This window comes from Enhydra lutris, unplaced genomic scaffold (assembly GCF_002288905.1).
Source record: "Enhydra lutris kenyoni isolate GAN:26980312 unplaced genomic scaffold, ASM228890v2 scaffoldscaffold2, whole genome shotgun sequence".
NCBI lineage: Eukaryota > Metazoa > Chordata > Mammalia > Carnivora > Mustelidae > Enhydra > Enhydra lutris.
The window spans coordinates 54,637,266-54,662,640 of record NW_019154086.1 but is presented as its reverse complement, the minus strand read 5'-3'; the positions used below and the strand labels follow the sequence as shown (position 1 = coordinate 54,662,640).

The 25,375-nt window shown below is 37.0% G+C and overlaps 1 protein-coding gene across 1 annotated transcript in view; it reads right to left on the bottom strand.

Moving 5' to 3' along the window:
• The window catches only part of LOC111146342 (cilia and flagella associated protein 44), a 155,095-nt gene that overhangs the window by 10,309 nt on the left and 119,411 nt on the right, over positions 1-25,375 (bottom strand). Inside the window, exons 25-29 of the mRNA XM_022501862.1 lie at positions 22,627-23,127; positions 20,084-20,287; positions 18,956-19,151; positions 2,886-2,996; positions 1,547-1,677 (exon numbers count right to left, since the gene is read on the bottom strand). Coding sequence (XP_022357570.1) covers positions 1,547-1,677; positions 2,886-2,996; positions 18,956-19,151; positions 20,084-20,287; positions 22,627-23,127 — 1,143 coding nt within the window. The remainder of the gene's footprint in view (positions 1-1,546; positions 1,678-2,885; positions 2,997-18,955; positions 19,152-20,083; positions 20,288-22,626; positions 23,128-25,375) is intronic.

Here is a 25,375-nt window from a genome sequence, read left to right as displayed (position 1 = left end):
TCCTGCTAAGTCATGATCCACACTGCTTTCTCAATCATTCCTATGTCTCCAGAGTAGTAAAGATCTCGTGACTAAGAGTTCAGAAGGCATGTCCTCATCTCCCTTTTATTTTCTGCATGAAAAGCAGCTCTCAGCATGGAATGTCTTTGTCAAGATGGTGGGAATCTCACTGGGCCATCAATGACCTCAATAAACAAAAGGAAAAAGCCCTTTAAAGGAACAAAACTACTAACTATGGTACTCATGAAGCATGTTTTTCATCTAAAAAATTTGAATTTTCCAAATCATTTTCTACTTACACAAGAAGAAGCAACCTACCAAAAATATTTGTGAATATGAAGTCTTAATGATACTTTCCAGCCACAATGCACTCAGCCAAAGAATGAAGTCAGAGAAGGAATTCTCAGAAACACACCATTATTGACTGTCTACTATTGCTACACCATTTGGGGTGTGAAAAATGTCCTCACATGTGTTGTTTTATTTACTATTACAGTGAACTCCTGCGAGGTGTCCCAATTAATGGGGGGCATTTGTGATCAATTAAATAAGGTCAAGATATCCACTGATCTATTTGACAAAATTGGTAATTGGGAATCTTATCTAAGGGATGTGGTCATAATTTTGGATCTAATACATGCTTCATGTTCATACTTTTGCATGTGCTGATGCATGTACCGTTTTATATATATATACATGTATATATATATATATATACACATGTATATATATATATATATATATATATATATATATATATATATATATTTAGGACTATGAATTAAGCAATGTTGCCCTAGGAAAGAGTATCTAAAAGAGAAAATTAGCAAATAAGGCAGAAATCAAACCCATCAACATAATTATACCGGAAGTTTAGCTTTATGGTCTCCAACACGAGATGCCCATCCCCCAGAGGGTAAATAAAGTGATTAGGGCACAGAAAGAAAAGATCAGTTTCTATTTCTATTTATTTTTATCTTATTCTTTTTCATTTCTGTTTTTGTGACTGTTTCCTAATATACAAAATATATTAGTAGAATAATTCATGGATATAATTCGTAAATAAATGTACATGTATTGTATATAATTTTTTTTACTTATAGAAGTATATAATAAAAAAGTTTGGAAATCAATAATGTAGATAAAGAAAGGCCAATCTTCAAAAGAACCAACGGCCCCCATCATAACTGTGTTTGAAGAGGAAAACCTTAAAATATAACACTTAAAATGTTTAGGGGCACCTGGGTAGCTTAGTCAGTTAAGTGTCTGCCTTCAGCTCAGGTCATGATCCCAGGGTCCTGGGATCGAGCTCCATGTTGGGCTCTCTGCTCAGCAGCAAGTTGGCTTCTCCCTCTGCTGCCACTCCCCCTATTTGTGCTCTCTCTCTCTCTGACAAATAAATACAATCTTTTAAAAAATGAATAAATAAAATGTTTCTTCTTTGTGGAGAAGGCCTAACTCCTGTCATTTCTATGAAACAGCAGTACAGTAGCTAGGAGGGTGGCTAGCACTGGGAGAGGAGAAGTAAGTAAGTATGTCATCATACTTTTTTGGATAGTGTATCATGTTCCTTTCTGAGGTTATCGATAATTTTCTTTTCTTCCACTAAGGCCTCCTCAATGTCCAGCCTTTTCTCTCGAAGTTGAAGGGCCAATTCAAAAAGACCCACATCGCAATCTGAAAAGACAGTCAAAATTAAAAGAGACCCCCACTGTTATGGAACGTACTGATATTAGAAGTGGGGATTTTGGAGCTTCAGAATTAATAATGACCATCTGTGGGTCCACTCTAGCACACTTTCATTCCACTTCAGGCTCCACTGTTCCAGGTGAAATTATTAACAATATAAGTAATCCTGATAGTAATTCTGATACCAGCACTGACGTTCTGAGCAGTACCATGAGCCAGGCTTTCTGTTTAGGCATTTTATTTACATTCTCTCTCTATCAAGTCTCCTAGGCCTTTGCGAGGTAGAAACTGTTGTTTCCATTTTATAGGTGAGGACCTGAAGTCTCAGAGAGGTCATGTAGCTGATAATGTGAACCAACGCAATTCAGGTACAGTATCTCTGTGTTAATTTCCACTATATCACACTATACTCCACCAGGCAATTGATAAAGAATGGGAAAATAAGAGTACTATAGTGGAATTTGGAAACCTGAGTTCTAGCCCTAGTTCCCCCTCCAAACTAGCTGTGAGACTTTTTTCAGGCCATTTAATCCTGCATTAAACAAGGATTGTTTACAAGGATCCTGCTGTTAACAAGTTGCATTATAATTTTTCGAGCTCTATTTTAAAATAAGATTTAAACTTTATTTGAAATTAAGCTTTAACATTTAATTTAAAATCCATATAAAGTGGCTACAAAAATAAATTTCATACCAAAAAGAAGTTGTCTTTTCTTTACCGGACTATTCATCTATTGAGCCTGGAAGAATATTGGTCTGGCTACTTCAGACTGGTTTTATCAGTGAAAACTGAGAATATAAATTGCTAAACATCTCCAGGGAACTGGCACAAAGTGCCCTTACAAAATGGATTTTAAATATGAAAATGTGAATGGGTTTGTCAAAAAGATAAAGCTTTGTAAAAAAAAAAATGTCCACATGCACACACACTACAATCTGTTATCTCTGCATAATTTGACTTTGAATCAACTATAAGTTATCTGCAAATTATTTGTCATTCATAAATGGCTGCCTAAGGGAAAAGAAAATAAATCATCCAGAGAGCCAAATATAAGTATTCATTAGATTACTTCATTCAATTTCAACCACGCTTCCCTCAAATTTTATGAGACAACTGAGAATCCAAAAAACGATCTCCTTGATATTATGAGTCCATGTTCACACTTCACAGAGAACAAATGGTTTTATCCAACTTACTTGTTGGGCAAATAGAATCATCAAAAACCTCATCATCAGATCCAGACTCATCTTCATCACTCTCTAAGCTAGATTCTTCTTCACTTGATTCATCACTTTCTTCATCTTCATCTAAATAGAGAGGAAGGCATTATTAATATGCAGAGAAGTCCCTGTGTTAAGCTAAATCTTATATTTCAAAAAATAAATTTTTTTTTCAGTGAGTCAATGGGAAGATAACAGATAAGGCAGGCAATTAGTCAAAGTTTTAGAAGTGTTTAAGATGGCAAAAAAAATATTACCCAAAGAAATCTACAAATTCAAGGCAATCCCTATCAAAACACAAATAGTATTTTTCACAGAACAAAAATGAATAATCCTAAAATTTATATGGACCCACAAAAGACCCTGAAGCCAAAGCAATCTTAAAAGAACAAAACTGAAGGTATCACAATCCCAGATTTCAAGATATACTACTAAACTATAATAATTAAAACAAGTCCGGGATTGAAGGTGGCAGAGAAGTAGCAGGCTGAGACTACTTCAGGTAGCAGGAGATCAGCTACATAGCTTATCTAAAGATTGCAAACACCTACAAATCCAACAGGAGATCGAAGAGAAGAAGAACAGCAATTGTGGAAACAGAAAATCAACCGCTTTCTGAAAGGTAGGACTGGTGGAGAAGTGAATCCAAAGCAACGGGAAGATAGACCGTGGGGGGAGGGGCCTGCTCCCGGCAAGTGGCGGAGCATCGGAGCACTAAATCAGGACTTTTAAAAGTCTCTTCCGCTGAGGGACATCGCTCCAGAGGCTAAACCAGGGTGAAGCCCACGCGGGGTCAGTGTGGCCCCAGGTACCACAGGGTCACAGAAGGACCGGGGGTGTCTGAGTGTCTCAGAGCTTGCAGGTATTAGAACAGGGAACCCGGCTACAGAGACAGAGCCGAGGAGTGAGTTCTCAGCTCGCGGTTACCTTGAACCTGTCGCAGGCTCAGTGAGCTCGGAGCGCGGCCGGAGGCCAGGGAGACGGGAGTGATTGGGCACTATTCTCTGAAGGCACACTGAGGAGTGGGGCCCTGAGCTCTCAGCTGATCCGGGCTAGAGACTGGGAGGCCGCAAATTTCATTCCCGTCCTCCAGAACTCTACGGAAAGCGCTCAGGGAACAAAAGCTCCCCAAGCAAACCTGAGTGGATTACTCAGCCCGGCCCCTGGTAAGGGCAGTGCAATTCTGCCTGGGGCAAAGACACTTGAGAATCACTACAACAGGCCCCTCCCCCAGAAGATCAACAAAAAATCCAGCCAGGACCAAGTTCCCCTACCAAGGAGTGCAGGTTCAATACCAAGGAGAGCAGCGGAATTCCAGAGGAGGAGAAAGCAAAGCACGGAACTCATAGCTTTCTCCCCATGATTCTTTAGTCTTATAGTTAATTTAATTTTTTTTTCTTTTCAATTTTTTTTTCTTCTTCTTCTAATTTTTTTTAACTTTTACCCTTTTCTTTTTTAACATTTTTTAACTAGTTTATCTAATATATATATATATATTTCTTTTTTATATTTTTTCTTTATTTGTTTTCTTTTTTTAATTGTTTCTTTTTTTCCTGAACCTCTTTTTATCCCCTTTCTCCCCCTCACGATTTGGGGTCTCTTCTGATTTGGTTAAAGCATATTTTCCTGGGGTCTTTGCCACCCTTTTAGTATTTTACTTGCTCCTTCATATACTCTTATCTGGACAAAATGACAAGGCTGAAAATTTCACCACAAAAAAAAGAACAAGAAGCAGTACCAAAGGCTAGGGACCTAATCAATACAGACATTGGTAATATGTCAGATCGAGAATTCAGAATGACGATTCTCAAGGTTCTAGCCAGGCTCGAAAAAGGCATGGAAGATATTAGAGAAACCCTCTCGGGAGATATAAAAGCCCTCTCTGGAGAAATAAAAGAACTAAAATCTAACCAAGTTGAAATCAAAAAAGCTATTAATGAGGTGCAATCAAAAATGGAGGCTCTCACTGCTAGGATAAATGAGGCAGAAGAAAGAATTAGTCATATAGAAGACCAAATGACAGAGAATAAAGAAGCTGAGCAAAAGAGGGACAAACAGCTACTGGACCACGAGGGGAGAATTCAAGAGATAAGTGACACCATAAGACGAAACAACATTAGAATAATTGGGATTCCAGAAGAAGAAGAAAGAGAGAGGGGAGCAGAAGGTATATTGGAGAGAATTATTGGAGAGAATTTCCCTAATGTGGCAAAAGGAACAAGCATCATAATCCAGGAGGTGCAGAGAACCCCCCTCAAAATCAACAAGAATAGGTCCACACCCCGTCACCTAATAGTAAAATTTACAAGTCTTAATGACAAAGAGAAAATCCTGAAAGCAGCCCGGGAAAGAAGTCTGTAACATACAATGGTAAAAATATTAGATTGGCATCAGACTTATCCACAGAGACCTGGCAGGCCAGAAAGAGCTGGCATGATATATTCAGAGCAGTAATGAGAAAAACATGCAGCCAAGAATACTATATCCAGCTAGGCTATCATTGAAAGTAGAAGGAGATATAAAAAGCTTCCAGGACAAACAAAAACTAAAAGAATTTGCAAACACCAAACCAGCTCTACAGAAAATATTGAAAGGGGTCCTCTAAGCAAAGAGAGACCCTAAAAGTAGTAGATCAGAAAGGAACAGAGACAATATACAGTAACAGTCACCTTACAGGCAATACAATGGCACTAAATTCATATCTCTCAATAGTTACCCTGAATGTTAATGGGCTAAATGCCCCAATCAGAAGACACAGGGTATCAGAATGGATAAAAAAACAAAACCCATCTATATGTTGCCTACAAGAAACTCATTTTAGACCCGAAGACACCTCCAGATTTAAAGTGAGGGGGTGGAAAAGAATTTACCATACTAATGGACATCAGAAGAAAGCAGGGGTGGCAATCCTTATATCAGATCAAATAGATTTTAAGCCAAAGACTATAATAAGAGATGAGGAAGGACACTATATCATACTCAAAGGATCTGTCCAACAAGAAGATCTAACAATTTTAAATATCTATGCCCCTAACGTGGGAGCAGCCAACTATATAAACCAATTAATAACAAAATCAAAGAAACACATCAACAATAATACAATAATAGTAGGGGACTTTAACACTCCCCTCACTGAAATGGACAGATCATCCAAGCAAAAGAGCAACAAGGAAATCAAGGCCTTAAATGACACACTGGACCAGATGGACATCACAGATATATTCAGAACATTTCATCCCAAAGCAACAGAATACACATTCTTCTCTAGTGCACATGGAACATTCTCCAGAAGAGATCACATCCTCGGTCCTAAATCAGGTCTCAACCGGTATCAAAAGATTGGGATCATTCCCTGCATATTTTCGACCACAATGTTCTGAAGCTAGAACTCAATCACAAGAGGAAATTTGGAAAGAACCCAAATACATGGAGACTAAACAGCATCCTTCTTAAGAATGAATGGGTCAACCAAGAAATTAAAGAAGAATTGAAAAAATTCATGGAAACAAATGTTAATGAAAACACAACGGTTCAAAATCTGTGGGACACAACAAAGGCAGTCCTGAGAGGAAAATATATAGCGGTACAAGCCTTTCTCAAGAAACAAGAAAGGTCTCAGGTACACAACCTAACCCTACACCTAAAGGAGCTGGAGAAAGAATAAGAAAGAAACCCTAAACCCAGCAGGAGAAGAGAAATCATAAAGATCAGAGAAGAAATCAATGAAATAGAAACCAAAAAAATAATAGAACAAATCAACGAAACTAGGAGATGGTTCTTTGAAAGAATTAATAAGATTGAAAAACCCCTGGCCAGACTTATCAAAAAGAAAAGAGAAAGGACCCAAATAAATAAAATCATGAATGAAAGAGGAGAGATCACAACCAACACCAAAGAAATACAGACAATTATAAGAACATACTATGAGCAACTCTACACCAACAATCTGGAAGAAAAGGATGCATTCCTAGAGACATATAAACTACCAAAACCGAACCAGGAAGAAATAGAAAACCTGAACAGACCCATAACCAGTAAGGAGATTGAAACAGTCATCAAAAATCTCCAAATAAACAAAAGCCCAGGGCCAGATGGCTTCCCAGGGGAATTCTACCAAACATTTAAAGAAGAACTAATTCCTATTCTCCTGAAACTGTTCCAAAAAATAGAAATGGAAGGAAAACTTCCAAACTCATTTTATGAGGCCAGCATCACCTTGATTCCAAAACCAGACAAGGATCCCATCAAAAAAGAGAACTACAGACCAATATCCTTGATGAACACAGATGCAAAAATTCTCACCAAAACACTAGCCAATAGGATTCAACAGTACATTAAAAGGATTATTCACCACGACCAAGTGGGATTTATTCCAGGGCTGCAAGGTTGGTTCAACATCCGCAAATCAATCAATGTGATACTACACATTAATAAAAGAAAGAACAAGAACCATATGATACTCTCAATAGATGCCGAAAAAGCATTTGACAAAGTGCAGCATCTCTTCCTGATCAAACTCTTCAAAGTGTAGGGACAGAGGGCACATACCTCAATATTATCAAAGCCATCTATGAAAAACCCACCGCAAATATCATTCTCAATGGAGAAAAACTAAAAGCTTTTCCGCTAAGGTCAGGAACACGGCAGGGATGTCCATTATCACCACTGCTGTTCAACACAGTACTAGAAGTCCTAGCCTCAGCAATCAGACAACAAAAGGAAATTAAAGGCATCCAAATCGGCAAAGAAGAAGTCAAACTATCACTCTTCGCAGATGATATGATACTATCATATCATATCATCATTTTATGCGGAAAAGCCAGAAGACTCCACTCCAAAACTGCTAGAACTTGTACAGGAATTCAGTAAAGTGTCAGGATATAAAATCAATGCACAGAAATCAGTTGCATTTCTCTACACCAACAACAAGACAGAAGAAAGAGAAATTAAGGAGTCAATCCCATTTACAATTGCACCCAAAACTCTAAGATACCTAGGAATAAACCTAACCAAAGAGGCAAAGAATCTATACTCAGAAAACTATAAAGTACTCATGAAAGAAATTGAGGAAGACACAAAGAAATGGAAAAATGTTCCATGCTCCTGGATTAGAAGAACAAATATTGTGAAAATGTCTATGCTACCTAAAGCAATCTACACATTTAATGCAATTCCTATCAAAATACCATCCATTTTTTTTCCAAGAAATGGAACAAATAATCCTAGAATTTATATGGAACCAGAAAAGACCTCAAATAGCCAAAGGAATATTGAAAAAGAAAGCCAAAGTTGGTGGCATCACAATTCCGGACTTCAAGTTCTATTACAAAGCTGTCATCATCAAGACAGCATGGTACTGGCACAAAAACAGATACATAGATCAATGGAACAGAATAGAGAGCCCAGAAATAGACCTTCAACTCTATGGTCAACTAATCTTCGACAAAGCAGGAAGGAATGTCCAATGGGAAAAAGACAGCCTCTTCAACAAATGGTGTTGGGAAAATTGGACAGCCACATGCAGAAAAATGAAATTGGACCATTTCCTTACACCACACATAAAAATAGACTCAAAATGGATGAAGGACCTCAATGTGAGAAAGGAATACATCAAAATCCTTGAGGAGAACACAGGCAGCAACCGCTTCAACCTCAGTCGCAGCCACTTTTTCCTAGGAACATCGCCAAAGGCAAGGGAAGCAAAGGGCAAAAATGAACTATTGGGATTTCATCAAGATCAAAAGCTTTTGCACAGCAAAGGAAACAGTTAACAAAACCAAAAGACAACCGACAGCATGGGAGAAAATATTTGCAAACAATATATCAGATAAAGGGCTAGTGTCCAAAATCTATAAAGAACTTAGCAAACTCAACACCCAAAGAACAAATAATCCAATCAAGAAATGGACAGGAGACATGAACAGACATTTCTGCAAAGAAGACATCCAGATGGCCAACAGACACATGAAAAAGTGCTCCACATCACTTGGTATCAGGGAAATACAAATCAAAACCACAATGAGATATCACCTCACACCAGACAGAATGGCTAAAATTAACAAGTCAGGAAATGACAGATGCTGGCGAGGATGCGGAGAAAGGGGAACCCTACTACACTGTTGGTGGGAATGCAAGCTGGTGCAACCACTCTGGAAAACAGCATGGAGGTTCCTCAAAATGTTGAAAATAGAACTACCCTATGACCCAGCAACTGCACTACTGGGTATTTACCCTAAAGATACAAAAGTAGTGATCCGAAGGGGCACGTGCACCCGAATGTTTATAGCAGCAATGTCCACAATAGCCAAACTATGGAAAGAACCTACATGTCCATCAACAGATGAATGGATAAAGAAGATGTGGTGTGTATATATACAATGGAATACTATGCAGCCATCAAAAGAAATGAAATCTTGCCATTTGCGACGACGTGGATGGAACTAGAGGGTATCATGCTTAGCGAAATAAGTCAATCGGAGAAAGACAACTATCATATGATCTTCCTGATATGAGGGAGAGGAGATGCAACATGGTGGGTTAAGGGGGTAGGAGAAGAGTAAATGAAACAAGATGGGATTGGGAGGGAGACAAACCATAAGTGACTCTTAATCTCACAAAACAAACTGAGGGTTAATGGGGGGAGGGGGGTTGGGGGGGTGGGATTATGGACATTGGGGAGGGTATGTGCTATGGTGAGTGCTGTGAAGTGTGTAAACCTGGCGATTCACAGACCTGTGCCCCTGGGAATAAAAATACATTATATGTTTATTAAAATTAATTAATTAATTAATTTTTTAAAAAAACAGTATGGTACTGGCACAAAAAATAGACACATAGATCAAGAGAACAAAATAGAGAGCCCAGAAATAAACCCACACTTAATATGGTCGCTCTATGACAAAGGAGGCAAGAAAACACAATGGGGAAAACACAGTCTGTTTAACAAATGGTGCTGGGAAAACTGGACAGCTAAAAGAATGAAACTGGGCCACTTCTTTTATACCATACATAAACATGAACTCAAAATGGATTAGAGACCTAAATGTGAGACCATAAAACTCCTAGAAGAAAGTTGACAGTAATTTCTTTGACATCAGCCATAGAAACATCTTTCTAGGTATGTCTCCTAAGGAAAGAGAAACAAAAGCAAAAATAAACTGTTGGAACTACACCAAAATAAAAAGCTTTTACAGAGTGAAGGAAATCATCAACAAACCAAAAAGTGAACCCAATGAATGGGAGACGATATCTGTAATGATAGATGCAATAATGGGTTAACATCCAAAATATATAAAGAACTTACACAACACCCAAAAACAAAACAAAACAACAACAACAACAACAACCCCACAAATAGTCTGAGTAAGAAAAGGACAGAGAACCTGAATAGACATTTCTCCACCAGATGGCCAACAGACATGGGAAAAGATGCTTAACATTACTCATCATCAGGGAAATACAAATCAAAACCACAATGAGATATCACCTTATACTTGTCAGAATGGTTAGATTCAAAAAGACAAGAAATAACAAATGTTGGCAAGGATATGGAGAAAAAGGAACCCTCACACACAGTTGGTGGGAATGTAAACTGGTGCAACCACTGTGAAAAACAGTATGGAGTTTCCTCAAAAAATTAAAAATAGAACTACCACATGATCCAGTAATTCCACTGCTGGGTATTTACCCAAAGAAAATGAAAACACTACTTCAAAAAGATATATGCACTCTTACCTTTACTGCATTATTATCTGCAATGACCAAGATAAGGATTATTACTCAGCTCCCAAAAAAGAAATGAGATCCTGCTACTTGCAACAACGTGATGGACTTAGAGGGTACAATGCTAAGTTAAATAAGTCAGAGAAAGACAAAGACCATATGATTCCACTTACACAGGGAATCTAAAAAAACAAATGAAAGAACAATAACAAAACAAAGCAAACAAACAAGCAGAAACAGAATCATAAATACAGAAAACAAATGGATAGTCGCCAGAAGGGAAGGAGGGCAGAGGGATGGGCAAAATGGGTGAGGTGGAGTGGAAGGCACAGACTTTCCAGTTACGGAATGCACAAGTCATGAGATGAGAGGAACAGCATAGGGAATATAATCAATAGTATTATATTAGTGTCACATGAGGACAGATGGTAGCTGCACTTGTGTTAAGCATAGTATGACATATAGAGTGGTGGAGTCACTATGTTGTACACTTGAAACTGATGTAACATTGTGTGTCAACTATACTTCAATCAAAAAATTATTTTAAAATAATAATAAAATTCTACAAAATAAAATAACCAAGTAAAAAGAAACAAACAAATAAATAAATGGTTGAGGACACAGAGACCCAAATACAAATGCCTGAGGAAGGTTGTTCAATTAATTTCAATGCACTGTATCAAAGAGGATTGAGACCAAACTGCCAAGCTGCTTCTGCTGTCACCCACCTAACACACACTTGGTTTCATAGGCCCACAATTCCTAAATTATAGTACCTTGTGAAAAAAAAAAAAAAGACTTTCATAACTTATCTGAAGTAATGCTATTTACTATCTTTGTTTAGTCGACTTAGTGTGAATATTTGTATCTTGCTGCAAAAATATTAAGGTGTTTGATTTAGAGATCCTGCACTAAGTCCTGCTGGGGGTGTTAGTTGACAAAGACTCTATCCTTTGACCGAACTTGAGTCAGGCTCCTCTGAGTCCATAGTGGACCATGAGCTCAGTCCTTGACCCATTTAGTCCAATTTTAGAAGAATCCTGCTGAGTCAGTTTAGTAAAAATCTCACCCCTTAATATCTGATCAGATTCTTCCCTAAACCTTACCCTCACTATCTTTTCACTCTGACTGATCTGCAGCAAAAATCCTGTTAGCAAAGAATTATCCAACCTCTTAGTAATTTTCTATCCACTGACTCCCACCCGGCTCCTTGACTATAAATCTCTACACTGTGTCCTTGTTGTATTCAGAATTGAGCTGATCTCTCTACCCTATTATAAAATCTCATTGTAGTGGTGCCTCTGAATAAAGTCTGCCCTATTGTTCTTTAACAAGTCCATGAATTGTTTTCTCTTTAACATTGTCATATATAATATCTTTTATAAAATATAAGAAATATAAAAAATACTAAAACATATCTGCCTCCCAAGAGTTCCACATAAGGGATTGTAGACCTCTTCCACACAGCTCTACCCCATTTTCTTTTAAAACACATTGAAGCCATCTATGAACCATAAATCGCCAATTGGCAATTTCTATTTCATAGAACATCAAATTAGAAATAAGAGATGGACTCCATACTGTTTAGAAGATTTCTTAAATTTAAGATCTCTATTAAAATTACTTTGAGTGGTCTGTACCACCTTATGAAATAAATCTCCAAAGTCTAAAATTAGACTTTAAAATTCCCACATAGATTTCTGCTTTTGAAGAGACAAATTAGATCTATTTTGTTCTTATCTGGCCTGCAAAATATAGCTAAAACCTGCATATTATATGTAGAACAAATATAAGAGTCTGAAAAATGGAGAGAAAGCAGAATAAATATGAAACTCAGAAGTAGAGGAACAACACTGTGGTGAATTTTTTGGACCTTCTTTTTGCCTACTAGATCTCAGACTTAGAAATGAGTAAGTCAACAACCTGAAAACACCAGCAGATATGGACATAAAACAGCCTAACCATAGCCTACCCTCTCTAGCCAAATGGCCAAGAAAGAAGTGGCCAGGATAAAAATGTTTCAATAACCAATTATGAACACACCTTAAGCAAATGAAAAATACAAAGCCTGTTCAAAGAAATAAAAAGTATCAGAAAAAAAGGATACAAAGAAGAACTAAATAGAAATGTTAGAACTGAAAATACAATAACTAAATAAGAAACTCAATAGATGGGCTCAACAGCAGAACAGAGGGGAATAGAGGAAAGCTTCTGTAAACATGAGGACAGAACAGTAAAATTATCCAGTTTGAAAAGGAAAAAGAAAAGTGAAAAACAAACCCCAAACCTCAGAGCCTCAGGGACATATGGGACTATAATGAAAGGTCAAACATTTATGACATGAGTACCAAAGGACTGACAGAAGAGAAGTTTATTAAAAGCACTTAAAGGGGCGCATGGGTGGCTCAGTGGGTTAAAGCCTCTGCCTTCAGCTCAGGTCATGATCCCTGGGTCCTGGGATCAAGCCCCACACCAGTCTCTCTGCTCAGCAGGGAGCCTGCTTCCCTTCCTCTCTCTCTGCCTGCCTATCTGCCTACTTGTGATCTCTGTCTGTCAAATAAATAATAAATAAAATCTTAAAAAGAAAAAAAGCACTAGAAGAAATAATGACTGAAAACTTCTCAAATTTGGCAAAAGACATAAACTGACAGATTAAAGGAGTGAACCTTCATTGGTATGAATCCCAAGAATTTACTCCAAGACACATCATAGTCAAATGTCTGGAAACTAAAGACAAAAAGACTTAACGGTTGTGAGAGAAGTGATACGGCACTTTGGGAGGTGAACAGCTTGAATATCAGAGGATTTCTTATCAGAATCCATAGAGGCCAGATGGAAGTAGCACAATATTTTTTAAATGCTGAAAGAAATAAATAGTCAACCTAGTATCCTATACCCAGTGAAAATGTCTTTCTGAAATAGGAAATCAAGACATTTTTGGATTAAGGGAAAATAAAAAAAACTTGCCACTAGTATACCTGCCCTAAAAGAATAGACAAAGGGAATTCTCTAAACAGAAGGGAAATAATTTTTTTAAAAAGGAAGTCTGGAACATCATCAAGGAAAAACTATCAAGGTAAGCAAAAATATAAGTAAATATAAAAAAATATATATAGGTAAAAAAAATACCTCCTTTTGAATGTTTAAATTATGTTTGGTGGTTGAAGCAAAAGTTATAACATTGTCTAATGTGGTTCTAGATGTATGCAGAGGAACTGTTCAAGACAATTATATTATAAATGGAGGTGATAAAGGAATATAAAGGCAGATGAGGATTCAATACTTGACTTAAACTGGTAAAATGATAACACTGGAGGTCTAGAATAAATTATGCAATTATAATTAATTTATAAAGTAACCACTAAAAAAGTTATGCAAAAAGATACACTCAAAAGACTAGAAAAAAACGGGGCACCCGGGTGGCTCAGTGGGTTAAGCCCCTACCTTCAACTCAGGTCATGATCTTAGGGTCCTGGGATCGAGCCCCGCATCGGGCTCTCTGCTCAGCAGGGAGCCTGCTTCCCCCTCCCTCTCTCTGCCTGCCTCTCTGCCTACTTGTGATCTCTGTCAAATAAATAAAGTTTTTTAAAAAAAGACTAGAAAAAAACTAAAATGGAATTCTAAAAAATGTTCAAGTAACCCATAGGAACATAGGAAAATGTAGAAGATAGAAAGCAGAGAGAATAAAAAAAAATAATAAATGGAAGACTTAAGCACAAATATATTAAATGTAAATAGTTTAAGTATACCAATTAAAAGACAAAGAATAGATAAAAAACATTAACAGTGTGTTGTCTACTAGAAATTCACTTCTCATATAACATAGTCAAATTGAAAGTAAAGGGAGTAGAAGAACTATCATGTAAACATTAATCAGAGCCAAACAGGAGTGGCTATATTAACATCAAATAAAGTAGACTTCAGAGCAAAGAAAATTACTCTGGACAGAGAAAGACTTTATCTAATGATAAAAGTGTCCCTCTATCAAGAGGATATAGTAATCCTGAATGTGTATTCATAAAACAAAGCTGTGAAATATGGAAGCAAAAACTGACAGAAACGAAAGGAGAAATATATAAATCCATGATTATATTTGGAGACTTTAACATCCCTTCTCTCAACATTTGATTGGAACTATTCAGAAAATCAGCAAGACTACCTTAGAAGACCTGCATGGCATCATCAACCAATAGGATTCAATTGAAAGTAATAGAAGGCTTAACCTGAAACAGCGAATATACATTCTTTGCAAGTAACCAAAGAACATACACCAAGACAGACCATATGCTGAACCATTGAACCATTAATCCATTAAACAAATTTCAACAACCATAAAAGAACTGAAATCACACAGAATGTGGTCTCTGACCCCAGTGGGCTCTAACTAGGAATCAGTAACAGAAAGATCCCAAGAGGGGCACCTGGGTGGCTCAGTGGGCAGTGTTAAGAGGGAAATTATAGCACTAGATTAGAAAAGAGGAAAAGTCTCAAATCAATAATTCACACTCACCTCAAAACCTAAAAACAGAAGTGCAGAAAAAATCCAAACCTAGCAGGAAAAGGCAGTGGTAAAGATAAGGGCAGAAATCAACAAAATTATAAGGAGAAAAATAATCTTTAAAAAATAAACTATCGGGATGCCTGGGTGGCTCAGTTGGTTAAGCAGCTGCCTTCGGCTCAGGTCATGATCCCAGCGTCCTGGGATCGAGTCCCGCATCGGGCTCCTTGCTCAGCAGGGAGCCTGCTTCTCCCTCTGCCTCTGCCTGCCATTCTGTCTGCCTGCACTCACTCTCTCTCCCTCTCTCTCTGACAAATAAATAAAATCTTTAAAAAAAAAAAACTATCCAAAGTTATCCACACTTATCCAGTTTGTTCTCAAAAAGATCAAATTGACAAACCTCCAGTAGGTCTAAAAAAAAAAAACAAAAATAGGGAAATAAAAAAGTTACCAATATCAAGAATGCAACAGGTGCATATGCACCTGGTGTTATGCAGTAGGTGATATTACTATAGCACTTGCAGATATTCAAAAGATAATAGGGAAATACAATGAATATCCTCACACACATAAATTTGGCAACTCAGATGAAATAGACCAATTTCACACACACAAAAGTACAAATTACAACTAGTCACCCAATATAAAATAGATAATCTAAATAATTCTATATCTATATTAAAAACCTTTAAGTTTATAATTTTAAAATTCTCCTGAAGAAATCCACACATCCAAATGGTTTCACTGGAGAACAAAAGGATACTACCATACACATTATTTTCCAGAAAATCAAAGAGAAGACCTCCTAATTCATATTGTGAATCTAGTATTATCCTGATACTAAAAACAGACAAAGATCATACAAAAAAGAGAAAAAAGCAAGCTAAAGACAAATGATCTTCATGAGTATATGGACACAAAATTTCTTTTCTTTTCTTTTCTTTTTTTTGTTAGTAAGCTCTATACCCAACATGGGGCCTGACTCACAACCCCAGGAGCAAGAGCTGCATGTTCTATCAACTGAGCCAGCCAGGCGCCCCTAGGCACAAAATTTCTTAATAAAAATATTTGCAAATAGAATTCAGCAATATATAAAAAGAATTATACACTCTGGGATGGTGGTATTTCAAGGGTGTAAGTCTAATTCAATAATCAGTAATCAGCCAGTGTAAACCACCATATTAATAGGCTAAAGAAAAGAAAATCACATATGAATCGATGCAGAAAAACATCTGACAAAATTCAATACCCATTCATGATAAAAACTTTGAAAACTAGGGACAGAGGGGAACTTCTTCAACTTGAGGGAGTGTCTACAAAATACCTACAGGTAGCATACTTAATGGTGAACTATTAAATGCTTTCTGCCTAAGATTGTGAGTAAGGCAAGGCCATCAGCTCTCAGAACTCTATTTCCATGTAGTATTGGATGTTCTAAACAGTGCAATAAGGCATTAAGAGGAAACTGGCATAAAGATCAGAAAAAAATAAATAAAACTGAACCTATCTGCAGATATAATTATTGTCTACATAGAAATTCCCAAGGAATCTATCAAAAACTCCTAAACCTAATAAGTGAGGTCACAAGATAGGAGATCAACATCTAAAAAGCAATTATATTTCTATATACCGGTGTGAACATGTGACACCAAGATTTAAAAAAAACACTATAAAATTGTACTAATGTATACTAGTAGTATGCCACTTATTTCATTTTCTAGGATTTTGTGTGAGATTTTTTAAAAGATTTTATTTATTTATTTAATTGAGTGAGAGAGAGAGAGAGAGAGAGAGAAAAGGGGAGTGAGAAGCAGACTCCCCACTGAGCAAGGAGCCCAACATGGTACTTGATCCCAGGACCCTGAGATCACAACCTGAGCTGAAAGCAGACACTAAACTGACTGAGCCACCCAGGTGCCCTTTGTGTGATATTTTAATAAAATATTTCTACTGAAAAAAAAAAAAAAAGCATTAAAAGTCACTTAAGAGGCACTGGGTGGATCTGTTGGTTAAGTGTCCAATTCTTGATTTCAGCTCAGGTCTTTTTTTTTTTTTTTAAGATTTTATTTATTTATTTGACAGCGATCACAAGTAGGCAGAGAGGCAGGCAGAGAGAGAGAGAGGAGGAAGCAGGCTTCCCACGAAGCAGAGGGCCCAATGCGGGACTTGATCTCAGGACCCTGAAATCATGACCTGAGCCAAAGGCAGAGGCTTAACCCACTGGGCCACCCAGGTACCCCTCAGCCCAGGTCTTGATCTCAGGGTGATGAGATCAAGCCCCAACATCAAGCTCAGTGCTCAGCGGTGAGTCTGCTTGACAATATCTCCCTCCCTCTTCCTCTGTCCTTCCCCACTAACTTGCTCGCTCTTTGACTGAAAAAAAAAAAAATAATAATAATAATAAAGTCACTTAAAAAAGGGAGATACTTGGGTATAAATTGAACAAAACATGAAAATGACACAATGCTGATAAAAGAAATCAAAGCTCTAAATGCATACTGTGTTCACTCATAGGAACTCAACAAAAATGCAGATTCTCCCCACACTGACACAAAAGTTAAACACAATTGCTATCAAAATTTCAATAAGCTTTTTTGTAGATACAAAATTATTCTAAAATATGGAAAGATAAAGGAAATAGATTAGCTGAAACAATTCTGAGAAAGAAGAATAAAATGGGAGGAATTAGTTGACCTGACTTTAGAACTCAATAGTTTCCGTAATCAAGACTATAGTTTTGGTGGGGAGCTAGACAAATAGATCAGCAGAACAGAACACCCAGAAACAGATCCACACAAATATGCCCAACTGGTTTTTTTTTTTTTTTTTTTTTTTTTTTTTTAAGATTTTATTTAATTATTTGTCAGAGAGAGAGAGGGAGAGAGAGCAAGCACAGGCAGACAGAATGGCAGGCAGAGGCAGAGGGAGAAGCAGGCTCCCTGATGAGCAAGGAGCCCAATGCGGGACTCGATCCCAGGATGCTGGGATCATGACCTGAGCCGAAGGCAGCTGCTTAACCAACTGAGCCACCCAGGCGTCCCGCCCAACTGGTTTTTGACCAAGATCATAAGCAATTCAATGGGAGAAAGACAGCTTTTAAAACAAATGATGCTAGAGCAATTAGAAATTCACAGGAGGGGAAAAAAGACCTTGACCTAAGTCTCACACCTTATTTAAAATTAAGCCCAAATGGATTACAGACTTTAATGTAAAACTATAAAACTTTTAGAAATAAATAGGAGAAAATCTTTGGATCCTAGGGCTAGGCAAAGAGTTCTTAAACTTTTGACACCAAAACAAGATCTAAAACAAAAACAAAAACACACCTGATAAATTTGGACCTCAACAAAAATCAAACCTTTTGCTCTGTGAAAGACCATGTTGAGGGAATAAAAAAAAACAAAAAACAAGCTACACAATGAATGAAAATATTTGCAAAGCACCTATCTGACATAGGACTAGTGCCTAGACTATACAAAGGATGCTTAAACCTCAAGAGGACAAAAGCAAAAACTCCTATTCAAACATGGCCAAAAGACATGAAGAGATATTCTACCCAAGATGACATTCGGTTGGCAAATAAACACAAGAGAAGATGTGCTTGTTACATGAAACTACCCTAAGCTGTCTCAAACCAGATACACACATCACAAATTAATTCCATAGGGTTAGAGACCTACAGATTTATATCCTCTCCCTTTCAAGCCCACAGAACCTCTAACTGTCTGTGTTGTAGGAACAAAAGGTGTCAAACAAGTCCTTAGTTATTTCTCTATTTCATGTTAATGAGAAAAAATAGGATCATATGTTAAAAAGAAATTCAAACCGGCATCTCCTTCAACCTCCTTTTTCTTCACCCGCTTAATCCTCTTCTTTAGGACCTTCATTAGGAAATTAGCAAATTTATTGTTTTCTCCAACAGCTGCTTGGAAGCCAGCATAGAGTGCTTTTTCTTGGTCCTGGAGCTTGGCAATTTCATTCTTTTTCTCTTCCATCTCTTTAAGAGTTTCATTTATTTTCCACTAAGGAACAAAACCAGGAATAAGTGAAAGTATTTCTGATAAACCAGGTTCAGAGAACACTGTATATTGCAATGTAAGGTTACAGTTCACAAACATTTTTTTAATCTTTTCCATAGAAGTTTACATTTCTGATGTTTGCAGAGCCATCCATTTATTTGGTTAAAATTTTATAATTCTCTGGTAAAAATCAGATAAGATCAGCTTCCTAGTGTTTAGCTTCCTCAAAAAATCTAAATTAAGTGAAATTTTTAATGTTGGCTATTATTTTTGCATGTGTGGTCTCAAAAACAAAAGATGTTTTTCATATGAAACAACTGAAACAAAAAGACATCTCATCTCTTAGTGCAGCAGCTTTACCTTAAAAATGATGTTACTATTCAGTATGTAATATCTATTTGATGGAATCTTTCTTCCTTCAAGACAGAAGTTGGATGGTATCATTTATCTCTTTAAATTTAACAAATACATAACAAACAAAGACACTTACTTTCTATGATACTCAATTATATATTACCATGAAACTAGTTATCATATTTGAGAAACTAGTCAACTTCTTTTCCAAGTATGTTCATAAGGATAACATATAATCAAAACTGAACTTTACATGTTAGCTAGTGACCATAAAAATAGACTTTGAAATTTATAAACTAAATAGAAGGCTCACTTTTGAAAACTATTTTCCTACCTACCATACAAAACATCAGATCAAATTCATTGTAAAGTCTGATTCACTTCTCTCTGACCAAGAATACCAAAAGCAGAGCAAGCAGGAGTAAGAGGGGGGTAGGGGTCGGAGAGGAGGAGAGATAAAAGAGAGGAAGACCAGAACAACAGGAGAAATTAAGTTGAGAAGATGAAGAAGGAAACAAAGAAACAAGTCCCCTCTGTACCTAAAGGATACAGCCAGCAAGCATTCTCCTGCCCATTCATACCTGCATATCCTGTTCTTCTTTGTCTAATGAATTAACACGCTCTTGAAGTATATTCTCCTGTTTTTCAAAATTCTTGAGGAGAAGCATTTCTTGAAATAATGTGACATGGTGAAGGTCAGATAATTTCATCTGAGTATCTAGTTTCAGTTTCTGATGTCTCAGAAGATGGAGTTCTGCATCAAAAGTGACTATCAGTTCTTTGATCTGAGGTGGAAAAAGATTTGACTGTATGTTAGAAGTTAAGAACAAGTAACTGTACTTTTAAAACTAATCTAACAATCCTAATTGGTTTAGGTAAAAGCATTTTCTCATTATTCTGTTATCATGGAGAGGGAATTATATGGGCTCATGTGTATGTGCAGTCCTAGAAATCAATTTATCAATATTACAAAATTTATATAAATTTATTAAGCAGTAGGGATTCTGTAACTATAGTCCTTCTAGCTATTTCTTGGCCATGATTAAGCCATCAATTGAGAATGCTCTTCTAGCTATACTATATGGTTTAAATCAGAGACTAGGAGTTCCTTGTGCATAGGGTTTCTATCTGCCTCCACTTCACCCCATAGTATCTCTACATTTCCTTTCATACAGGAAGCACTACATACTCTCCTCAACTTATTTTAAAAATTTTAAAACATTTCAAAAGGTGATTTAATTTGTGACAGACCTGGGATAAGAATGAAATATCCCAAGTTCCAGTCTAAACCGTCTTCCACAGCCATCCCAATGATTTTAAAGGCTCAGTTCTGCTCTGATTTTGGCACAGCTTCTCTCTCACCCTCTCCCAAAGGCAATGAAGAGATCCATAGAGAGTACCAAGGACTGGTTCTCCTGAGAAAACTAGTACAATAGGTAAGAGACAAACCATTACACGTTTCTCATTAGGCTGTGCATGATGGCGAGTCTCAACAGTCAGAAACCTGTAATGAGGGAGGGCCTAGCCTCTAGATGAGGAAAAGAAAGAGATCTGTGGGTTTGGGACAGTGAAACTACTGCTAGAGAATTTGAGAGTTAAAAAAAAAAAAGGAGAAAAAAATTAAACTTTTACTTATGGATAGTTGTAGACTAAGTGGGCTCCTATTTAATGTTTATTCACAAGTCTGAATTATTTTTAAATTACTTTCAAGGCAAGACTGTATTTTTTCTGTGTAACACCATCCTGAAACTGTACCACACAGGTTTTTAAGTTGGCAAGGCTCACACTTGTTTTCCTCTCACTCACCTGATAGTCTGTAAACTTTATGAGGATAGAGAATATGTCTGGCTTAAGTATTATTACATCCCTGCTACCTAACTAGCACTGTTCCTGCACAAAGAATGTCCAATAAATGTGTTAAGTTCATACCATTAATAAATTAGTTACAATTAAATCAATCAAAATTTTTACTAATATCTACTATGTGCCTGGCATTTTCCAGACACTGCAGGAAAACTAAAGATGATTATTTGTGGCCCTTCTCTCAAGAACTGTGTAATCTAAGTTTCAAGACAAAACTAACACATATGAGCCCTGAGTGATGTACAGAATTGCTGAATCATTATATTGTACACCAGAAACTAATATAACACTGCATTTAGTTATTCTTCAATTAAAAAAACCAATAACCATAAAACAGCAAGAAAGAGAAGTGGAAAATGAGTTGCTGCTAGGTGGAATTGGAGTTCAGACCAAAGAAGAATATGTAATGTGGACAGAAGATTCTGGAGAAGGTTTGGAACCGGGTTGAGTTTCACATGATGACTTACAACTGAAAGGAAATCATTGCAGGTGGGAGAAAATAACAAAGGAAAAAGCAAATACAAAATTCAGAATGGGGGTGGGGAATGGGAGTGGGGAGAAGCAGGAAGAGAGAGAAAGCAGGGCTGGACAAAGTAGAGACAATAAGTGAAGAATACGTTTGGGGAGTTTTATGAGGTGCCTTCTCAGGGTGGAGCAGGACAGATACTGAGGAAGGGAACACTACACGGCTGGCAGCAAGGAGCCATCTATCCAGCAAAGGTCTTTTTCCTTCTGGATTCAGAGCACCTCCTATACAACTGGCCCCAACCTGGTCTGGTTTCCTAGAAATAAAAATAGGTGCCGTTCCAGCTCCAGAACAATTTTGAATCTGGTCATCACCATGAACACTCCCACTGATGAGGCAAATCACACATTACGGAAAGAGGAGGAGGTAAAAAAACAGAGGGTGCCCAATTTTCTCTGGAAGATTTTTAAATTATGTGCCATCCATCATCTGAAAGCTGGTCCATCATTTCCCCTTTACTGAGAATTCAGTTAGATGCCAAATAACATGGATTTGTCCTTAATTCCTAGCTTTGCCAAAGCAAAACATTTAAAAGCTCTAAAGTTTTTGGGCAGAGCACAATAATTAACAGAAGGCCAGGGATGGGGAAGAAGCTAAGCCTTCAGTGAGTTATGGGCCAGTCAGGGCTTGGGAAAGTTTATTGTAGAGAAAATTTAAATCAATAAATAAGAAAGTATATCTAGTTCTTCCCTGCTCTCCCCTCTTTCAGCTTTAAAAAGGCAGTGTCACCCTTACCCTGTTAGTTAAATACTGTTGCATGTACAAATGTTTAATCTCATCCCTTTTCATAACTTCCAGCTCTATATCAATTGGATCTGCTTTTTCAAATTCCAAAAACTTCACAGCATCTACACTGAATGATGATGCCTTTGATGATCTAGACAATGAATCTCTTGTCGTCAAATCACTGTCCTTTATAGAAGAGAGTCTGAGGAATCCTCCACCTGAGATAGCAGACTCTCCCTTTTCCAGCTGGGAGGACGTTTCATCCTGAATCTTGATCTGCTGTCGCTTAAAATTTAGGAGAGTTTCCTCATCATACTGAAATCTCTTTTCTGGAACTTCTTCCGGGAGTATCTGGGGGACTTGGGGAATAGGAATGTGCTTAGACACATGAAGAGTTGACTGGATGCTCTTCAGTTCCTGAACCAGGCACTGTATTTCCTCAATGACAGCCACTTTAAGGTCTCGAAGAGAGAGGATACATTTGTTCATGTTCTTTTTCTTTGAGTGGGCCTAATAAAAAGAATAGAAGAAAACAAAATGAGAACCCATTCACAAAGGATGGTTTGAAATATTTTTGTCCTTTAACTGGTATGTATGCCTAGCAAAAGTCCAAGAAAAAAAAATTTATCTGATCATTTCTATTCACTACTAAGTTACTCTTTTCTCTAGCTTTTAGGCTGTTTCCCATTGATCTTCTCCAAAAGAGGAAGACAGTGTGGTTGTGACCTCTGGTATCCCTCAGCTGGCTAATAGGGCTCAGTTCTGCTCTCCTCTTCTGACCAATGAGGGGAAGTCCTTCCTGAAGTTTTGTACTCAGCCAGAGCCTAGAGAGGGGAAGGTCATTCTTTAGTGAGGAACATATATATGTAACGGCCTATCCCTGATGGAGACTCCAGTTCCACTGGCTTAGACACATTTAGGGTTGCCCACTTAGCGCCAAACTGAAGTTTAGCCTATTTTTATTCTACATTTTGCCCATATTCTTCTTGTTACTTCTTGTGCAGGGACTATCATGATCTTGAATTTCTATATCATGCACACCAACAGATTACAGGACACTTTCTCAGTTCCTTTTCCATTTACCTAAGCCAAACTATGCCCCCTGCCTCAAGCCACAGGAGCCATAGTGGCCCATTGTTTCCTCATTAACAGCTGTTTCCAAAATGCTCTTCCCAGAGCCTATAGGTAAAAGCAACCCTAATCCTGTGTACAATTAGGCAATGAGGTGGTCCAAAGGCTATTAAGAGTTACTTTGCATAAATATACAGGTTTACAAAAAAGGATCAAAGGCACTTCTCCAAACTGACAGTAGTACTATAGTAGTAGGGGATTTTAACATCCCACTTACATCAGTGCATACATCACCCAGATAAAAATTAACAAGGAGACAGTGGCTTTGAATGACACATTAGGACCAGATGGACCTAACAGATATATATAAAATATTCCATCCAAAAATGGAATACACATTCTTTTCAAGTTCACATGGAATATTCTCCAGGATGGATCACATGTTAGGCCACAAAACAAGTCTCAATAATTCAAAAAGATGGAAATCATATCATGCATCTGTTTTGACCACAATGGTAGGAAAGTAAAAATCAATTGCGAGGAAAGAATACAAACACATGGAGGTTAAAAACATGCTACTCAACAATGAATGGGTTGAGTGAGACCCCAAAGAGGCAGGAAAAAGAAAGAAAGAAAGAAAGAAAGAAAGAAAGAAAGAAAGAAAGAAAGAAAGAAAGAAAGAAAGAAAGAAAGAAAGGGAAAGGAAAGGAAAGGAAAGGAAAGGAAAGGAAAGGAAAGGAAAGGAAAGGAAAGGAAAGGAAAGGAAAAGGAAAGGAAAGAAAATAAAATAAAAGGAAAAAACAGTCCAAAATCTTTGGAATGCAGTAAAAGCAGTTCTAAGAAGGAATTTTATAGTATACAGGCCTACTCAAGAAATAAGAAAAAGCTCAAATAAACAACCTAATTTTACACCTAAAAGAGCTAGAAAAGAACCAAAAAAAAAGCCCAAAGCTAGTAGAATGAATGAAATAATTAAGCTTAGAGCAGAAATAAATGAGATAGAAATAAACAACAATAACAACAAAAAAATAAAAGATCAATGTAACAAGGAGCTGTTTCTTAAAAAAAAAATACGCTTTTAGCTAGACTCGTCAAGAAAAAAGGAGAAGACTCAATAAATATAATCAGAAATGAAGGAGAAATGACAACTGATTCCACAGAAATACAAAAAAAATATAAGAGAATATTATGGAAAATTATATGTCAACAAATTGGACAAACTAGAAGAAAGTAATAAAATTCCTAGAAGCATATAAACTTATAAAGTTGAATAAGGAATAGAAAATCTGAACAGATGAATTATTAGCAATGAGATTAAATCAGTAATCAAAAAATTTCCAAAAAAAAAACCAAAAGTCCAAGACCAAATGGACTCACAGGTGATTTTTACCAAACATTTAAAGAATTAACACCTATTCTTTTCAAACTCTTCCAAAAAATATAATAGGAAGGAAAGCTTCCAGGTACATTCTAGCCAGCATTGAAACTGACAAAGCCACTATAGGCCAACTTGTCTGATGAACATAGATGCAAAAATCAATAAGATACTAGCAAACCAAAATCAACAATACATTGAAAAAATTATTTACCACAATCAGGTAGGATTTATTCCAGGGGTGCAAGTGTGGTTCAATATTCACAAATCAATCAATGTCATATATACCATTAACCAGAGAAAGAATGAAAA